The sequence below is a fragment of the Uloborus diversus genome, chromosome 4 (genome assembly GCF_026930045.1).
Source record: "Uloborus diversus isolate 005 chromosome 4, Udiv.v.3.1, whole genome shotgun sequence".
Taxonomy (NCBI): domain Eukaryota; kingdom Metazoa; phylum Arthropoda; class Arachnida; order Araneae; family Uloboridae; genus Uloborus; species Uloborus diversus.
The window spans coordinates 37,965,096-37,979,608 of NC_072734.1; the positions used below are offsets into that span (position 1 = coordinate 37,965,096).

Consider the following 14,513-nt stretch of genomic DNA (forward strand, 5'->3'; position numbering starts at 1 on the left):
GATTAAATATGACTACTATTGCGAATAAGTTAGAAAAAAGGGTTTTAAAGGTATAAAATTAGATTTTAATTTAGAGTTAATTAACACAGGTTATTATTAATCATTAAGGTTTTGATCAGGACAATAAATGCATGCATTTGTATTCCTCAAAATATGTACAGGGTTCGTATGGGTCATGGAAATCCTGGAAAGTCATGGAAAAAGTATTAACAAATTTCAGACCTGGAAAAGTCATGGAAAATTAATAATTTTTATTAAAAGTCATGGAAATTTATTTTAAGTCATGGAAAATGTTTTGGGTAGTAAGAAAGTAACAATAACTAAAAGAGCGCTAGAAATATTGAGTGATTTAGTAATATTGCATATAAATTGAGCGATCTCAAAAACAAATCTGAGTTTTGGAATCCAATTTCATCCACTTCTGTAACAGCTGCTCGCCTTTTTTTGTAATGGGATTGTATTACTTGGACGTCGCTAATTTTGAATTAACCATTATTTTCAGCATTTATATTTTGTCTTCTGCATAGTAGTGGACTTGCATATTCTTGATTTTGTCACTCCCCTTCAAAAAATGTAATTCAATTGCATCCGAGTTTGTTTCAACTACTTGGTAAAAAATTCATTATTAAATTTACCAGAGTTTATCTTAATATGTTGAAGGCTTTAGAAAATGAAGAGTTTAGTCAGGCAATAGGACATAGAAATAGGGGAATTCTAATACTCTAAAACAGTGGTGCCCAACATACAGCTCGCAAAACTGATCCTTGTGACCAGCTGAAATATCTGGTTTAGAAAAATGAATTTACTGAAAAACGTGACTTTATTTTAATGAACGCATACACTGTCAAGTTACATGGGTGATTAGATGCACTAATGACACCAAAGGATAATGTTTTTATGAAGAATATTTATTATTGGAAACTAAGTAATGATTCATTTAATTTTGCCCTATTTATTGAATATTTATTTGATATTTAAACATCAGTTGTATTGCATTCACTATATTTTCATTTTGCTTGAATTTATATAATGAAGACAAATACGAATAATTTATTAGTATCTGCAGTCTGTGCTGATATTTTTTCAGTCACTAGTAAGTGTTTCAATGAGGCAGTGGCACTCACGTAGCAGTTTTTCTACTGTCCATTTCCAGAAACGTTGTCAAGTTTTACTTTAAATAGTACTATTCTCTTCGTGTAACGAGGTCATGAAAAATTTTATGAAGTCATGAAAAAGTCTTGGAAAAGTCATGGAATTTTTTTATCCAAATTGAGTGTGAACCCTGTATGTATCTAAAAAAAAGAAAAAAAAACTATCTCTTTTACTTGTAGAAGCAAAAGGTTTTGCTGTATGAATTGGAGCTTTAATTGGATAATTACAGCAAACAAGCAATATTTAATTAAAAAACTAAAGCTCAACATTTGCTTTCATATAAGTACTGAATTTTCAGTGTCAGTGAATGTTATGTATCACTTTACTATAAAATTTATTTTTAAATTATTAATTTTTCTTTTTTAGATGTACAATAAAAGCTGCCTGCCAGAATGCTACCTGGTCATTCAGTGATCGAAGTTCGCCCAGATGGCTTTCCTTAGAAACAAAACAATGCATAGATTTTCAAGCTGTGCGACCCGATCAGTTGCCTTATAATAGCATGTCTGTTGTAAGTAGCTAGTTCTTTTGTGTTATACATAACATGAGAAGGGAGGAGTGAGGGGGTTCATGTTACTAAATGTAATTAATAAATTGTACTAAAAAAGGCACCCCCCCTCCCCGGCTCTAAATCTGCCCTCTCTCTTTTAATCCCAAGATACATGTATCACAATATTTTATAGATAATATTGTTCATCACAATATTCTCTCACATTTAACCTGTCTACTGCCGAAGTAAAATTTGCAAAGGATTCCCTTTAGATTGTGCCCAAAGAATTATGTTGCTAATTATTAATAAGCCTAATTAATTGATCTTTAATTTTGTACAAAATTTTGTTTTAAAATAACTTTTTTCTTCTTTCCTAAAGGACCGCTTTTTTTTTTTTTTTTGTTTTGTTTTCTAGTAAGTTGTTGAATTATAACTTTTTATGATTTGATTTCTACATTACTTCTTGTCGCAGTGACATTAGTTATTGGTTGCTTTTTTTGTACAATTTACAATAAAAATGCCTGTTGCAGGTGGCAACAAGGGAGCGAAGCCTCCCAAGTACATCACTGAAGGCAGTGTACACCAACCCACCCCAGGTGGCTAATTTAGCCGCCATGGCGGCTAGCATAAGTTATAAGTTTTGAACTTTCCTGGTAAATGATAAAATAGCAAATCCAATTTGATATTCTTGATTTAAGGGGCAAAAACTTGTGATTTTTCTCATGATTGGTAATAATTATAACAATTTTTAGTTACAAATAATTAAAAATTAAATTGCATCTTTACACCTAAATTTTGGTAAGTCTTCTTTTCATATTTTTGACTAATTCCTAAAACAAAATCATTGCTTTTTCTGAAACCACTGTTTCATGAATCACAACTTAAGAGCTTGTAGCATGTAGTTGGGGCAAACCTAACCTGGCAGCATCATAATGTAATGATTAGGAACGACATAGCCCTCACAAAGCTGCCAGGTTAGGTTTGCCCCAACTACAGATGTTCAACTTTTTATGTGCTGTGTTCCAAGAGTATTTGAAAAAAACCATAAAAATATACAGTCGAACCTCCATATATCGAACTTCCGCATATCAAAGTTTTCTATATATCGAAATCCCAGCAAATTTCTTTGTTCATTATATAGAAAAATTGTTTCTATATATCGAAAAAATCTCTATATGTCGATTTTTTTTCGAGACATTTGAAGAGTTTTCTTCCACTTTAGACTATATATCATAAAAATTAAGGTTAGAGGAGAAAATTACGTTCACTAAAGGTTGCTACAGAACTCTTAAGGAATCTGGGGTTGAAGGGTGTGTAGTTAAGTCATTGTTCCATTCTGAAGTTCTTAAATTCTCTCAAGTTTATTTTAAATATTAGTTGTAACCAGTTACACTGTAAAATCATTTTCAAGCTATTCCCTTTGTCTGTTGGTTATCATTACTAGTCTTCTTAGCTTCAGTAAAAATCATTCAAGTTAAGTAGATTGATTTTTTACTTTTCTCTCGATCACATTATTAAAACGAAAATCCCCTAATGTTGTGATCAAGTTGAATTGCTGAACAATATGAAGATGTATGTTGGTGTAAAAATGTAATTTATGTTAATTTTTTAATCATTAACTTTCATTTGATCCGATTCTCGTATAAATTATAAATTGAGTTTCATACACAAAAATTAGCTTTTATTTTAATGTTTAGGATACTTTTATGATAAAATAAGATCGTTTCCATATATCGAAATTTATATATATCGATTTTTTTCTGGCAATTTGCTACTTCGATATATGGAGGTCCGACTGTATATATGTAAAAAAAATATTTAAGAACGTCATTTGACTTTTTTCCAGTGATTATTTTATGTCAGGAGGTTATGTTACATGATATGTCTTCTTTCTTTCTTTTTTTTTTTAGTTGAGCATCTGTCTGTCATATGCAGTAACTTTTTATTTTGTTTCAGGTTGAATTAGTTATTAATCAATTGCCTCAATTACCATATGGCGCCCATTACTTGTGTGTTTTTGGAGAGAGTGCACCCATTCAAGCTCGTGTTACTCATAGTGGATTAGCCTGCATGACACCTTTAGTTACAGCCAGACCACCTATCTTGCCTAATGAAGGTAGGTTACCAATTAGTGAAAAAGGTTTTAAGGATCACATTTTTTTCTTCAAAATGAAACAGCAATTTAGTGTTAGGAGAAGTCAAATTATTCTTATTTAGCTTTACTATGCAGTTTTTAAAATATTTTTTTTAATTAAAATTATTTCTTTTTTTTATTTACCAAACAGTTCATTCTCTTTTTGCCCCTAATAAACACTAATTAACCTAATTTCAAATAAAACTTTTTCATGCTTTTCTAAATATTGTAGTGAAGTTGTATTTTATTTGTTGAGTAAATAAATATAAAAAAAAATTAAGTTGAGTATATAATAAATGAGTAAATGTTTTTCATTTCCAGATCATGTGATTGTTAATCTTGCAGTTCGATCAAGCGAAACAGAAACAGATTTTATACACAGACCTTTTGTATTTTATGATTGTGAAGTCCACAAAACGTAAGTTTGTTGTCTGAAACTAGTTTGACAATTTTTTATGTGTAAATATGCATTAGATTTTTGTGGTATTTTATCGTCCCCAATGCAGTTTTGCATAACACTTGTATATGCATGGTATTTTTATTTTCTATTTATTTTTCAGATGTAAAGCTTGTGTAACAAGTACATGGGCCTGCAGTTGGTGTGTACATGAAAATACATGTACCAGCAATGCAACTACATGTTCAAGAAGAGTGATAGTTGGTGAAAGTGTGAGTATATAAATTTGACAACACTTTACATATCTTTTCACATTTTTATTTGTTATATTTTAACATATAAATGTGATTCATTTTATGAAAAAGGAACGATTGTTTAGCTGAGAAGAGTTTTAATTTTAAAAGCTTTTTTTTATGTATCTTTTTTATGTAACTTTTCAACTCAAAATATTTTTGATAGCTTTTGATCATAGGAAAAGGAAGAAAGATTACTTGAGAAAGCTAATTGTACTATAATAGGGTCAGGTGGGGGAAGCCGGCTTAGAGGGTAAAGTAGATTAAAATTGAAAAACTCCAATTTTCTCTTTCCTAGTTAAGATTTTTTGTTTTCTTTTGAGACATACATTGATATTATAGCAAATATTTCAATTTTTGTTTCAGAAAGGTTAAGTTTGTAAACATTTAAACCAAGTTAAATGTTTACAAACCGTTTGTTTGTGTTCATTGCATGTGGAATGTAAGAGTAAGCTACTGATGACATTTCCTCTAACATCACTATTCCTTGGCAAAAACTCTTAATTCATAAAAATATTTGTTGTATAAACTAGTAGTAGATCATCTAAAAATCGGATTCATATTAAAATTTTAAAACAAAGTTTATAATCCTATTTATTTTGAAGGGTTTTCTGAGGTGGCATTATTGGGGCTATGGCTAAGCATAAACTAAGTGTTGTGTAACAATGTTACAAATTTTTAAATTGATTACTATTTTTATGTCTTTATTTGGTGTTCTGTTAGTAAATTTAAGTAATTATCATTCAAAATTTTACTTGATTGCTGGATAGTTAATACATACTGAAGTTTACAAGTACCGAGATACTTTCCCAAAAGCTTTCATACCATAATTTGTTTGTAAGTTTACATTTGCTTGAATCTTGTAGTGAATCTGAAAATCTGATTATAATGTAAGTAATACATCATTAAATAAATTGTTAGCAGTACTAAGATGATTGAAGTGCGTAAAATGTAGAACAGAAAAAATCTGAAAGTTTTCGGAATGAAATTTGGATTTTTAGAAGTATATTGCAGAATTTTTTTTTAGTTGCACAACATCTGTTCATTTGTAAGAATGTTCACAAGTTGGATGGATCATGTCTGCTTGATTTATGTTAATCTGGTTTTCTTCTAGTTAGTCCTCAAAAGTTATTTTGTGTGTGTGTGTGATCAATGCATTTTAAAGTATATGTTTCTTTATAGAATCCACAAAATTCTCTCATCAAAGGAAGGCAGCATTGCCCCAGCTTCAATATTGATGATGAAATTCTCTTGCCAAATGGTGTACGCAAAGAAATATCCATAGGTGTCAAGAATTTATTAACACCCTTGGTATGTTAAATTAAAGCTACATTCTTTTCTATGAATTATACTCATGCAATATTGAAGTTTATTTGTGTGTAATGCTAAGAAATATTTTTTTATTATTTCTTTATTTGTTTGCTTGGATTTGTTGCAGATTGATTCTGAACTTCCTCTCTATTAAGAGTGCAATTTACATGCTTAAACTTTGTTTCTTGCTATATTTTATAACTGTTGTAGCTCGCAATTATAGCTATTGAATAAAGGAATTCGTTTTCTATATTCTGAAAAAAAAAAGAAAAAAAAAATGAAGCGTACCTCAAGTGTGTAAGTGCATACTTGTACTATTTGGTAAAAATGCATGGAAACGGTAATTTAAAACTATAGTTCCAATTTATTACAAGTTTTTCTTCATGAATATTTTATGTCACATTCAAATGCTGTTGTTTAAAAAGAACGATAAAAGTATGACCTGTATGACTCAAGGAGGTTTTTTGTATAAGTCATTTAATTTTACTTGTAATGTACACTTAATATATTTCAATTTGGAAAGTCATTGATCCATATAATATAAGTTTTTTTTACAGCATAATTTAAAAATTTCAAACAAATATTGAGCTCTGGAAACATACACACGCATGCAAAAATTGTTCAAAACCAAATGCTAATACATTATTTTTAATTTTTTTGTAGGAAGGATTTCAATGCGTGGTTGAAATTGAAGGTGCTAAAGAAAGAGTATTTGCTAGAGTTAGAGACAACACTGTGATCTGTGCTGAAAATATGGTATTTTTCTTTATTTATTTCCAAAATTATTCCTATCTATCTAAATTTTATTCCTCCATGAATGTAAAATAATTGGATTGACTGCTAGAAAAAATTGCATAAGGGAATTAATGTTGTACTTTCAAAGATTAAACAAATACTTAGATTTATAAAATCGAATTGTTCAGTTTATAAAAATGTCTTTGATTATTTTGTTGATGTTATTAATTGTTTTTAAGTAATCATATTTGTCACTTCAGTTTTGCCTGTGATGTTTAATTACTATTAGTGTTCAAGTCTTTTTTTTTTCAAATCAATGGAAAAGAACTAAATAGTTGGCTTTTATAATGTAGTGAAATTACTTAAAATGTTGCTCTTTTTTAGACAAGCAAGTGTTGTGAGGCTTATCTTATGGTTTTTATTTAGAAGAATTTTTTATCTTTAGACATTTTATGTTTCTCTTTCTTCTCTCCAAATTTTAGTATTCCTATGAAGCTGAATTAGGGCAGGTGCAAGCTTCCTTAACTGTTCTTTGGAATGGAGATACTTTTATTGATAAAACTAATGGTAATTATGTTCATATTTTCATGTGTGAATTCTATTCTATCATTTAATCCAATTAATAAGTTACCTAACATGATTTATCAATTTTGAAAATTAGTCAATTACAAGAGCGGTTAAATTTTATTTAGATATTTCACTTCAGGACTGTTCAGTAAAAATAGTTTTAAATTATATTATGACTGTGCCAAATCAGGTAATAGATCCTGTTTTATGTATGTAAGTGAAATTAGAGGTCCTTAAAATGATTCTGCTCCTTGCTTCTGTTTTATTAACTAATGTGAAATTGAGGATTATTGATGAATGAGTTAATGGGGAAACTTAATGAGCTCAACTAAAACAATGTATAACATGTTTGCTTGAATTCTGTAATATATCTTGAAACTCAGAGTAGTACATCATTTATAGTGACAACATTTTTATCTCCTAAAGATGCCTTGAAGTTTTATAGGCGTCATTAGTTATTTGCCTTCAATATTTACAATTTCCCACAAAATTATACTGTTGGAATTATTGAGAAATATTTAATTCCAAGCAAGCCCATCATCTCGAACTTTATTACGAGGCGGGGGGGGGGGGGGGTGTTTATTCAATACCAATTTTATTGGAAAACAACAAAAACCATGCCCACTTAACTGTAAAAAATATTATTTTTCTAAAGCCTGTAATTGCCAGTTATATGTAATAACATAATTTTTTTCAATGGGGGGGGAGGGGTCAATTAACCACCTTACTCTCCTAAATGATAGGCTTGATTCCAAGGCTCAATGAAGTTGTGATACTTGATTTTTGAGAACAAAATCCTTTTATGGTCTCTAGCTATATCATCCCTGTCTCAAGGGATTAAAGAAAGTACCTGTTGTTATTGATTTTATTTATTATTTTTGTGTTAGTGAAGTGGTTTGTTTCAATCATTCCTTTTTTTCTACATTACAGTTACACTGTACAAATGCCATCTTCTTGGAAGTCATGGTGGCCGTGCTGATTGCTCACTTTGTATGACGAGGGAAAGGAAGTATCAGTGTGCTTGGTGTGGTACATCATGTAGTTACAGTGAGAGCTGCGTAGATCCTGTAGCCACATCTTGTCCACCACCTCATATTGATTGGGTATGAAATTATTTTCTAGCCATTGGATTGTATTGGATTTCATTCTCTTTTGTAAAATTTTTATTTGATATCGTTTGCAATGATTCATATTTTTGTAGCAATAATATGAATCATTGCAAACTTTCATATTATTGCTACAAAATTATTGCTTTGATGTGTATTTTTAGTTCATAAATGGACATTCATACTGAAAATACTTAATGTTTTATGAAATATAAAATGCATAGCTGTTTTCAATGTCATCACTGTATATGTGTGCGCATACCCTTTAGGCCTGAAGTGGCCTAAAGAGTACACACTGAACCTAAAGGATCAGAGCCATTATGTGGCTTTATGAGCCTCGAGAAGTTTAAATTGTTCATTTTCTTTATTTCTTTACTTATTTATTGAGTTTTTGTGCCTATTTTTAGAAGTGAAAAATATGCCTTCAAAAATTGGCAGAAATATGTAGCTTTAAAAAGATACTATTAGCAGAATGAAACTGAACTGAACAGAAAAGATAGCAGAATGAAACTGATTGTTTAACAAAATATTTAATTATTTTATCTGATTTGTCAAAATGACTACTTCTTTAATTTATTTAAGCTTAATTATATTATTCTGGTTTTTAATGGGATGGTCTGTTACTGCATCAATTTATATTGAAATTAACTATTTTTTCTAGATCCATCCCTTAAGTGGCCCACTAGAAGGAGGCACACTTGTTACTATTGAAGGAAGCAACTTGGGCTCTAGCGAAGAAGAGATTCAAGATAAAGTTACAATTGGTGGAATACCTTGTGTTCCTGTTGAATACAGTATTTCTGTCAGGTTGGTCAATTAAGTTCTTTTAAGTTTAATGTTGTTGTTTAAACCAGGGTTGGTAAAAAAAAACGTTTTTTTTTTTCAAAAAAAAACCCCCAAAAAAACCTGTTTTTTTTGGTTTAAACCAGTTTTTTTTTTGGTTTAAACTGGGGTTTTTTTGGTTTAAATACTATTTGCGAAAAAAACAATTTTCGGAAGGTAATTAAGGTTCCATGTAATTAACAGTTATTCAATAGTCACATTATACCTAATTTCTTGATTAATTGAAGAGATTAGAACAAAATCTTGTAACTAAATTAAATAATTAAAATAGCTTTCTGCGGGGAAATAGTGATTGAAATGTTTGACTTGATTAACATATTAGTATGCATGTATATATAGACCCTTTATGATACGAAATACTGGCTTCATTTTTGATTTCATCAAATGAAAGCCAGATTAGGTCTTTTTTTCTACCAGAATTAGACATTCTTTTTAAAACAATATGAGTAAGTAACTTTTGTAAACTGCACAGGTTAGCTAAGGCAAAGCAAATACCAAAATCCCAATTCCAATGAACAAAAGGGGGGGAAAAAAACTAAGAATTATCTGCACCCAATAGTCATAAAGCAGCATAGGTGTATAGCCAATCAAAATCTTTTGAGCAAACAGAATCAAAAAAAAAAAAAAAAAAAAAAAAACAATGGAGAGTGTAGTTTATATATATGTGAAGATTTATATATTTCTCAATCAATTTTTACACATACATTTGCATTTTGTTCTGGGAATTTAAAAATTTGTCTTTTAATCTTCTTACATTATAATATAAGGAACTATTATGTATCATAATATGAAGTATAAACTTTTTTTTAAAATTTGATTCAAAAAATATTATTTGTGTTCACCTGCAGAACAAATCTTAATTTTTAGGTGCAAGCAATTAAGTTAGACTGTTGATTACCTTACAAGTCAAAGTTAAAATTCCAGGAAAGTGCATATAAATGGGCAAAAATGTCACACCCCTGCAATAGGAGTGAGCAATATAATGGATTGCACCTACAATAAAAGATTCAATCCTTAGTAAATCTTAGCTAATCATGCAAATTAAGCATAATGATGGAAGTTGACTGAAATCTGCTTTATAGCACATATATGAAATGAAAAATACATTAATATTTTTTTTTCGATTAAAGCTTGTAATACATTTTGAAGAAGCAACTTTGCAATTTTAGTATTTATCTCTGCAACTTAGCTCGGAACTTAGCATAAATGGAATTTTACATTTTTCAATATGTGTGGGGAAATCAATGTAAACCTGTAAAATGGAATTTTTTTTTTGGCTTTTTTAAAAAAAAAAACATTTTTTAAAAAAAATCAATTGGTTTAAACCAAGATGGTTTAAACCAAACAACCCTGGTTTAAACCACTCGGATATCCAAGCCCCAGTAGACAATGCTACTCGGTTTAAGGCAGAGAGATATGGCTTTCATTAACAGAGCATCACTAAGGTGGAAATTTGATTTAGGTCAGACAGCACACAACAGATGAAAACACCATTTATCAACATTTCGATAATTTTTATCCTAACTAGAAGCCAAACAACTCCTGGTAAAGCACACCCAGAGGTATTGATAAACTAGGAGGACTTTATGACCACGACATATTTAACCTGCCCCATTCATCATCAGCGAACATGGAGGATCTTCGACCGGCTGGCATCGCACCCAGAACTTTCCAGTTATGAGCCTGAGGCCTTACCGATCAGACCACCACGACCTTTAAGTTTACGTTGTGTAGTTAAGCATTAAATTTTATATTCATTAAGGGTGAAAGTAGTAAAATTTAGGAAGTCAATGTTTGTATTATCTGTGCAATAACTGTTAAAGTAAGTTGTATTACATTGCTAGTTTAATAATAATGTTGATTCAGCTGAATCTGTTTGTCTTGAACCTACCTATCTCAAAAACCACTCTATCCAAATTTTCCAGTTTATTTGCATTTGTAGCCTAAATTCAACATTATTTCCCTGTTTGTCTCGAAAAAATAATTCTTGAAAGTTCCATATCCCCGGATAAGGCCACACTGTTATTTTTGAATTTGAGTCTCACCATTGCCTATAGAGAGCAAAAGTTGCAGACAAAAAAACATTCCTTCATGTATCAACATTCATATTTCACAATGTAGGCGAGGAAAATGTTTCAGGAGTAAGTTTTTTGGAAACACTATCCACTCGGACAATGAGAATTAGGGGGTGGGGGGGGTGGATGTTAGAGGGAATAGGGAGTGTTTAAACTTTCGAGTTTTACTATTAAAAGTTAGTATATTTTGATGTTGTTTTCTGGGGTTTCTCTTTTAATTGCCCATTTTTATAACTTTATCGAATTCATTGTATTTTTGAAGCCTCTTTATCTCACATCTTCTCTCCTATAAAATTCGAGATAGACAGGTGTGACTGTATTTTAATGTTTTGCTGATTGAATTATTATTGTAAAAAATACTAATAAAGCATTCATATTTTTTTTAGAATTGTTTGTCGCACTGGCATAAATCTCAGTGGACCAATGCCAGCTGTGGTTGTTGTAGGAAATAGAGCTGGAGTAACTAGGGCCCAAGAAAAATTTCACTATAAGGTACTTTGCTATATTTTTTATTGCATTATACCTAGTTACAAACAAAAGGTTTATGTTCTTGAACAAAGTCTACTAGTAGTCATAATATATTTATATGGATTAGTAGTTCAGCCAATTGACAATTTTTTATTTGTTTCAATACTGAAAAATAAAAGATGTTATTAATTTGAACAATCATTTTAAAGCTTAATTCTTGCACTGAGTTAATAAATTTTGCAATAATGTCAGTTATACAGGGTGTCCAAAAAGTAACTTTTAAATTGTTTTTGTTGACATGGGAAAACGCAAAAAGGAATGAAAATTACCAAACGAAAAACTACAAGCATAGCATATACTGATAACCTGGCTGCAAAATGCCTTTTTTCTTCTTCTTTTTTTCCCCTTCCTTTTTTTTTCGATGACATAAAAACTCTTGAACCTGTGAAGTATTATGGTGCAAACCGCAAATTCATACGACAATTTGTTGGTTTTCTATGAATTTTTTAAATGCGTCAAGGACTTTTCGGACACCCGGTATATATATATTAGTTGTTTGTTTTTCATATATATATTTGCAGATTCAGTTTATTTTATTCCTAGTAAAATACATTTTTATCTTGTAGGCTGTTGAACTGACTGGAATATATCCAAATGTGGGACCACAGTCTGGTGGTACCAGATTATATCTCAAAGGCTCTAACTTGAACATAGGTAGTCAAGTAGAAATTATGCTGGATGATTTACCATGTCGGGTTGAAAGGTAAATACTTTTCCTTGAAATCGAATACCTCTTTCCATGAGAATGCAATTGAAATGGAAGTAGCACTTTGAGGTATCGTGGCTTTGTTTGAGGCCACCGTTCCTCAAAAGATTTAGTATCTATTGTTGTAGTGACTTATCTAAATGCTACTTGCATTTATAAATCAAAAACTGAAGTGGACATAGTTCCTTTGCTGGCAATGTCATGGTTAATTTTTTACTTTATAAAATTCAATTTATAAAGTAATATTATTTATAATATTTATTTTATACTATTATTTTATTTCATTAATTAATTAATTTCCAGAAAGGAAAATTGTTGAAACATGTGATGCAGCTGGCTTAGTTTCATTTTAAATTTAAATAATATAAGAAGTTTATGCATAAGAACATAATGGAAAATTATTGTAAAAATTCATGTTCATTATTGATTTAACAACATGGGATAGAGCTCGTTGTGCCAGCTATGTTTGACATAATCATGTGTTTACATAATGTAATATCATAGCTGTTTTTCTGGTATGAATAATTTTTCAAAATCTGGTTATAGAAATAAAATAATGAAAGTTAGTTCAAGTTTTTTTTCTATTTTTATTTACACATTGTTAACAAGCACTGAGTATGTAAAGTCATTCTTGAATATAGTGAGTTTTCTAAATTAAGCAGCTCTAAAGGTTTTATTTATTTATCAATTAGTTTTTTGTTCTTTTTATTAATACCTTATTTTAGTAGCTATTTCATTTGGTACCTTTTTCCCCCTCATAATATTAGACTTTTATTTTAGAAATTTTGTACTGAAATTTGTGTTGCACTTTCAAATACAACTTTATTTTTACAGGTCTTTAGCAAGCAGCAGCCAAATTAGCTGTAGAACGACCCGATCCCCTGTGCCTTCATACTCAGTGTCGCAGCTCATACTCAAAATAGATGGTGCTAATATTACATACCCTTATCCTTTTACTTACACTGCTGATCCTACTTTACGATATATTCATCCTCTGAAAAGTTTTATGAGGTATTATAATTATCTGTCTTTCCAGATTTTTATAAAATTGTTTAGTATGCATATTTACTGAATAAGAAGATTATCATTATTTAATTTATTTTAAAGTCTGCGTCTCATTAAAATATTTTGGAAGCTTGTTACTTCAAATTATTTTTTATGTCTTTCATTAATTGTATGGATTTATCAATACCTAAGAAAAACTTTTATTGAATAATGTAGTCCTTGTAGAGGGAAAGTTTTGAATAGATAATTTCTATATATTTTAATATTTTAAGTATGAAATAATTACCCAAAACTAACTCGCAAAAAAAAAAAAAAAAAAAAAAAAAATTCTAACTTAAAAAAAAAAGATCTTGGATTTTAAAACTTTTTTTTTTTTTGTATTCTTTTCAGTTTTAGTCTAAAATGTTTAATTTCTTACTCTCAAGAATTATTTAGCAAGTTATAGTCAAAAATGATTTTTCTGCCATATCAGTTAAAATAATCAAGATCAGAGATTATATGTGTTTTAAAACTACTGCATCATAATCAGAATGCTTATTGGTGCTAAATAAAAGACTAAATTTTTAGTTTTGAGCATTTTAAAACTAACATCAGAAGGTTTTTATTTTTTTAAATCAAAATACATTGTCATTTTCTTATAATTTATCAATCAATCTTATCAAAATATATTGTCTGTTGTGGCTCAAAACTGACACTCATTTGAACTTTTACATTACCTTTTGTTTTCATTTTAATTAATCAAATATATTTAAAAACTCATTGTTGCAATGCAATTTAAATTTTACATGGATGCATATTTTATTTTCCCTTTATTGATTTTTAGTGGAGGTCGTTATGTGAAAGTAATGGGCACAAACCTTACTTCAGTTCAACAGCCCAGGATGGTGGTATTCAATGAGCATAACCTGGTTAATGAGACGGTCAGTATCACTTTTTTTCTTTTTCTGCATCATTTGTTAGTCCTTGAGCATTTAGATTGTTTTGGCGATTTAGTCTTCATTTATTTCTATCAGAAATTTCTGACTTTCTTACCTCAGTGCAAATGTATCATCAGTGGAAGCAGATTCATACATAGAAATTAATTAAATTTGACTCGGGGGAAAAACAGGTTTTTTTTAAGGTTTTCTCAATTATTCAAACAAACCAATCAGTTTTATATTTCAAATGTTAT

The 14,513-nt window shown here is 29.7% G+C and overlaps 1 protein-coding gene across 1 annotated transcript in view; it reads left to right on the forward strand.

The window, feature by feature from the left end:
* LOC129220045 (plexin-B-like) overlaps nt 1-14,513 on the forward strand; it is a 66,542-nt gene that overhangs the window by 25,780 nt on the left and 26,249 nt on the right. The window contains exons 5-17 of the mRNA XM_054854385.1: nt 1,519-1,663; nt 3,599-3,758; nt 4,098-4,194; nt 4,337-4,445; nt 5,649-5,777; nt 6,441-6,533; nt 6,995-7,079; nt 8,010-8,182; nt 8,847-8,992; nt 11,490-11,595; nt 12,198-12,334; nt 13,172-13,348; nt 14,166-14,262. Coding sequence (XP_054710360.1) covers nt 1,519-1,663; nt 3,599-3,758; nt 4,098-4,194; nt 4,337-4,445; nt 5,649-5,777; nt 6,441-6,533; nt 6,995-7,079; nt 8,010-8,182; nt 8,847-8,992; nt 11,490-11,595; nt 12,198-12,334; nt 13,172-13,348; nt 14,166-14,262 — 1,654 coding nt within the window. The remainder of the gene's footprint in view (nt 1-1,518; nt 1,664-3,598; nt 3,759-4,097; nt 4,195-4,336; nt 4,446-5,648; nt 5,778-6,440; nt 6,534-6,994; nt 7,080-8,009; nt 8,183-8,846; nt 8,993-11,489; nt 11,596-12,197; nt 12,335-13,171; nt 13,349-14,165; nt 14,263-14,513) is intronic.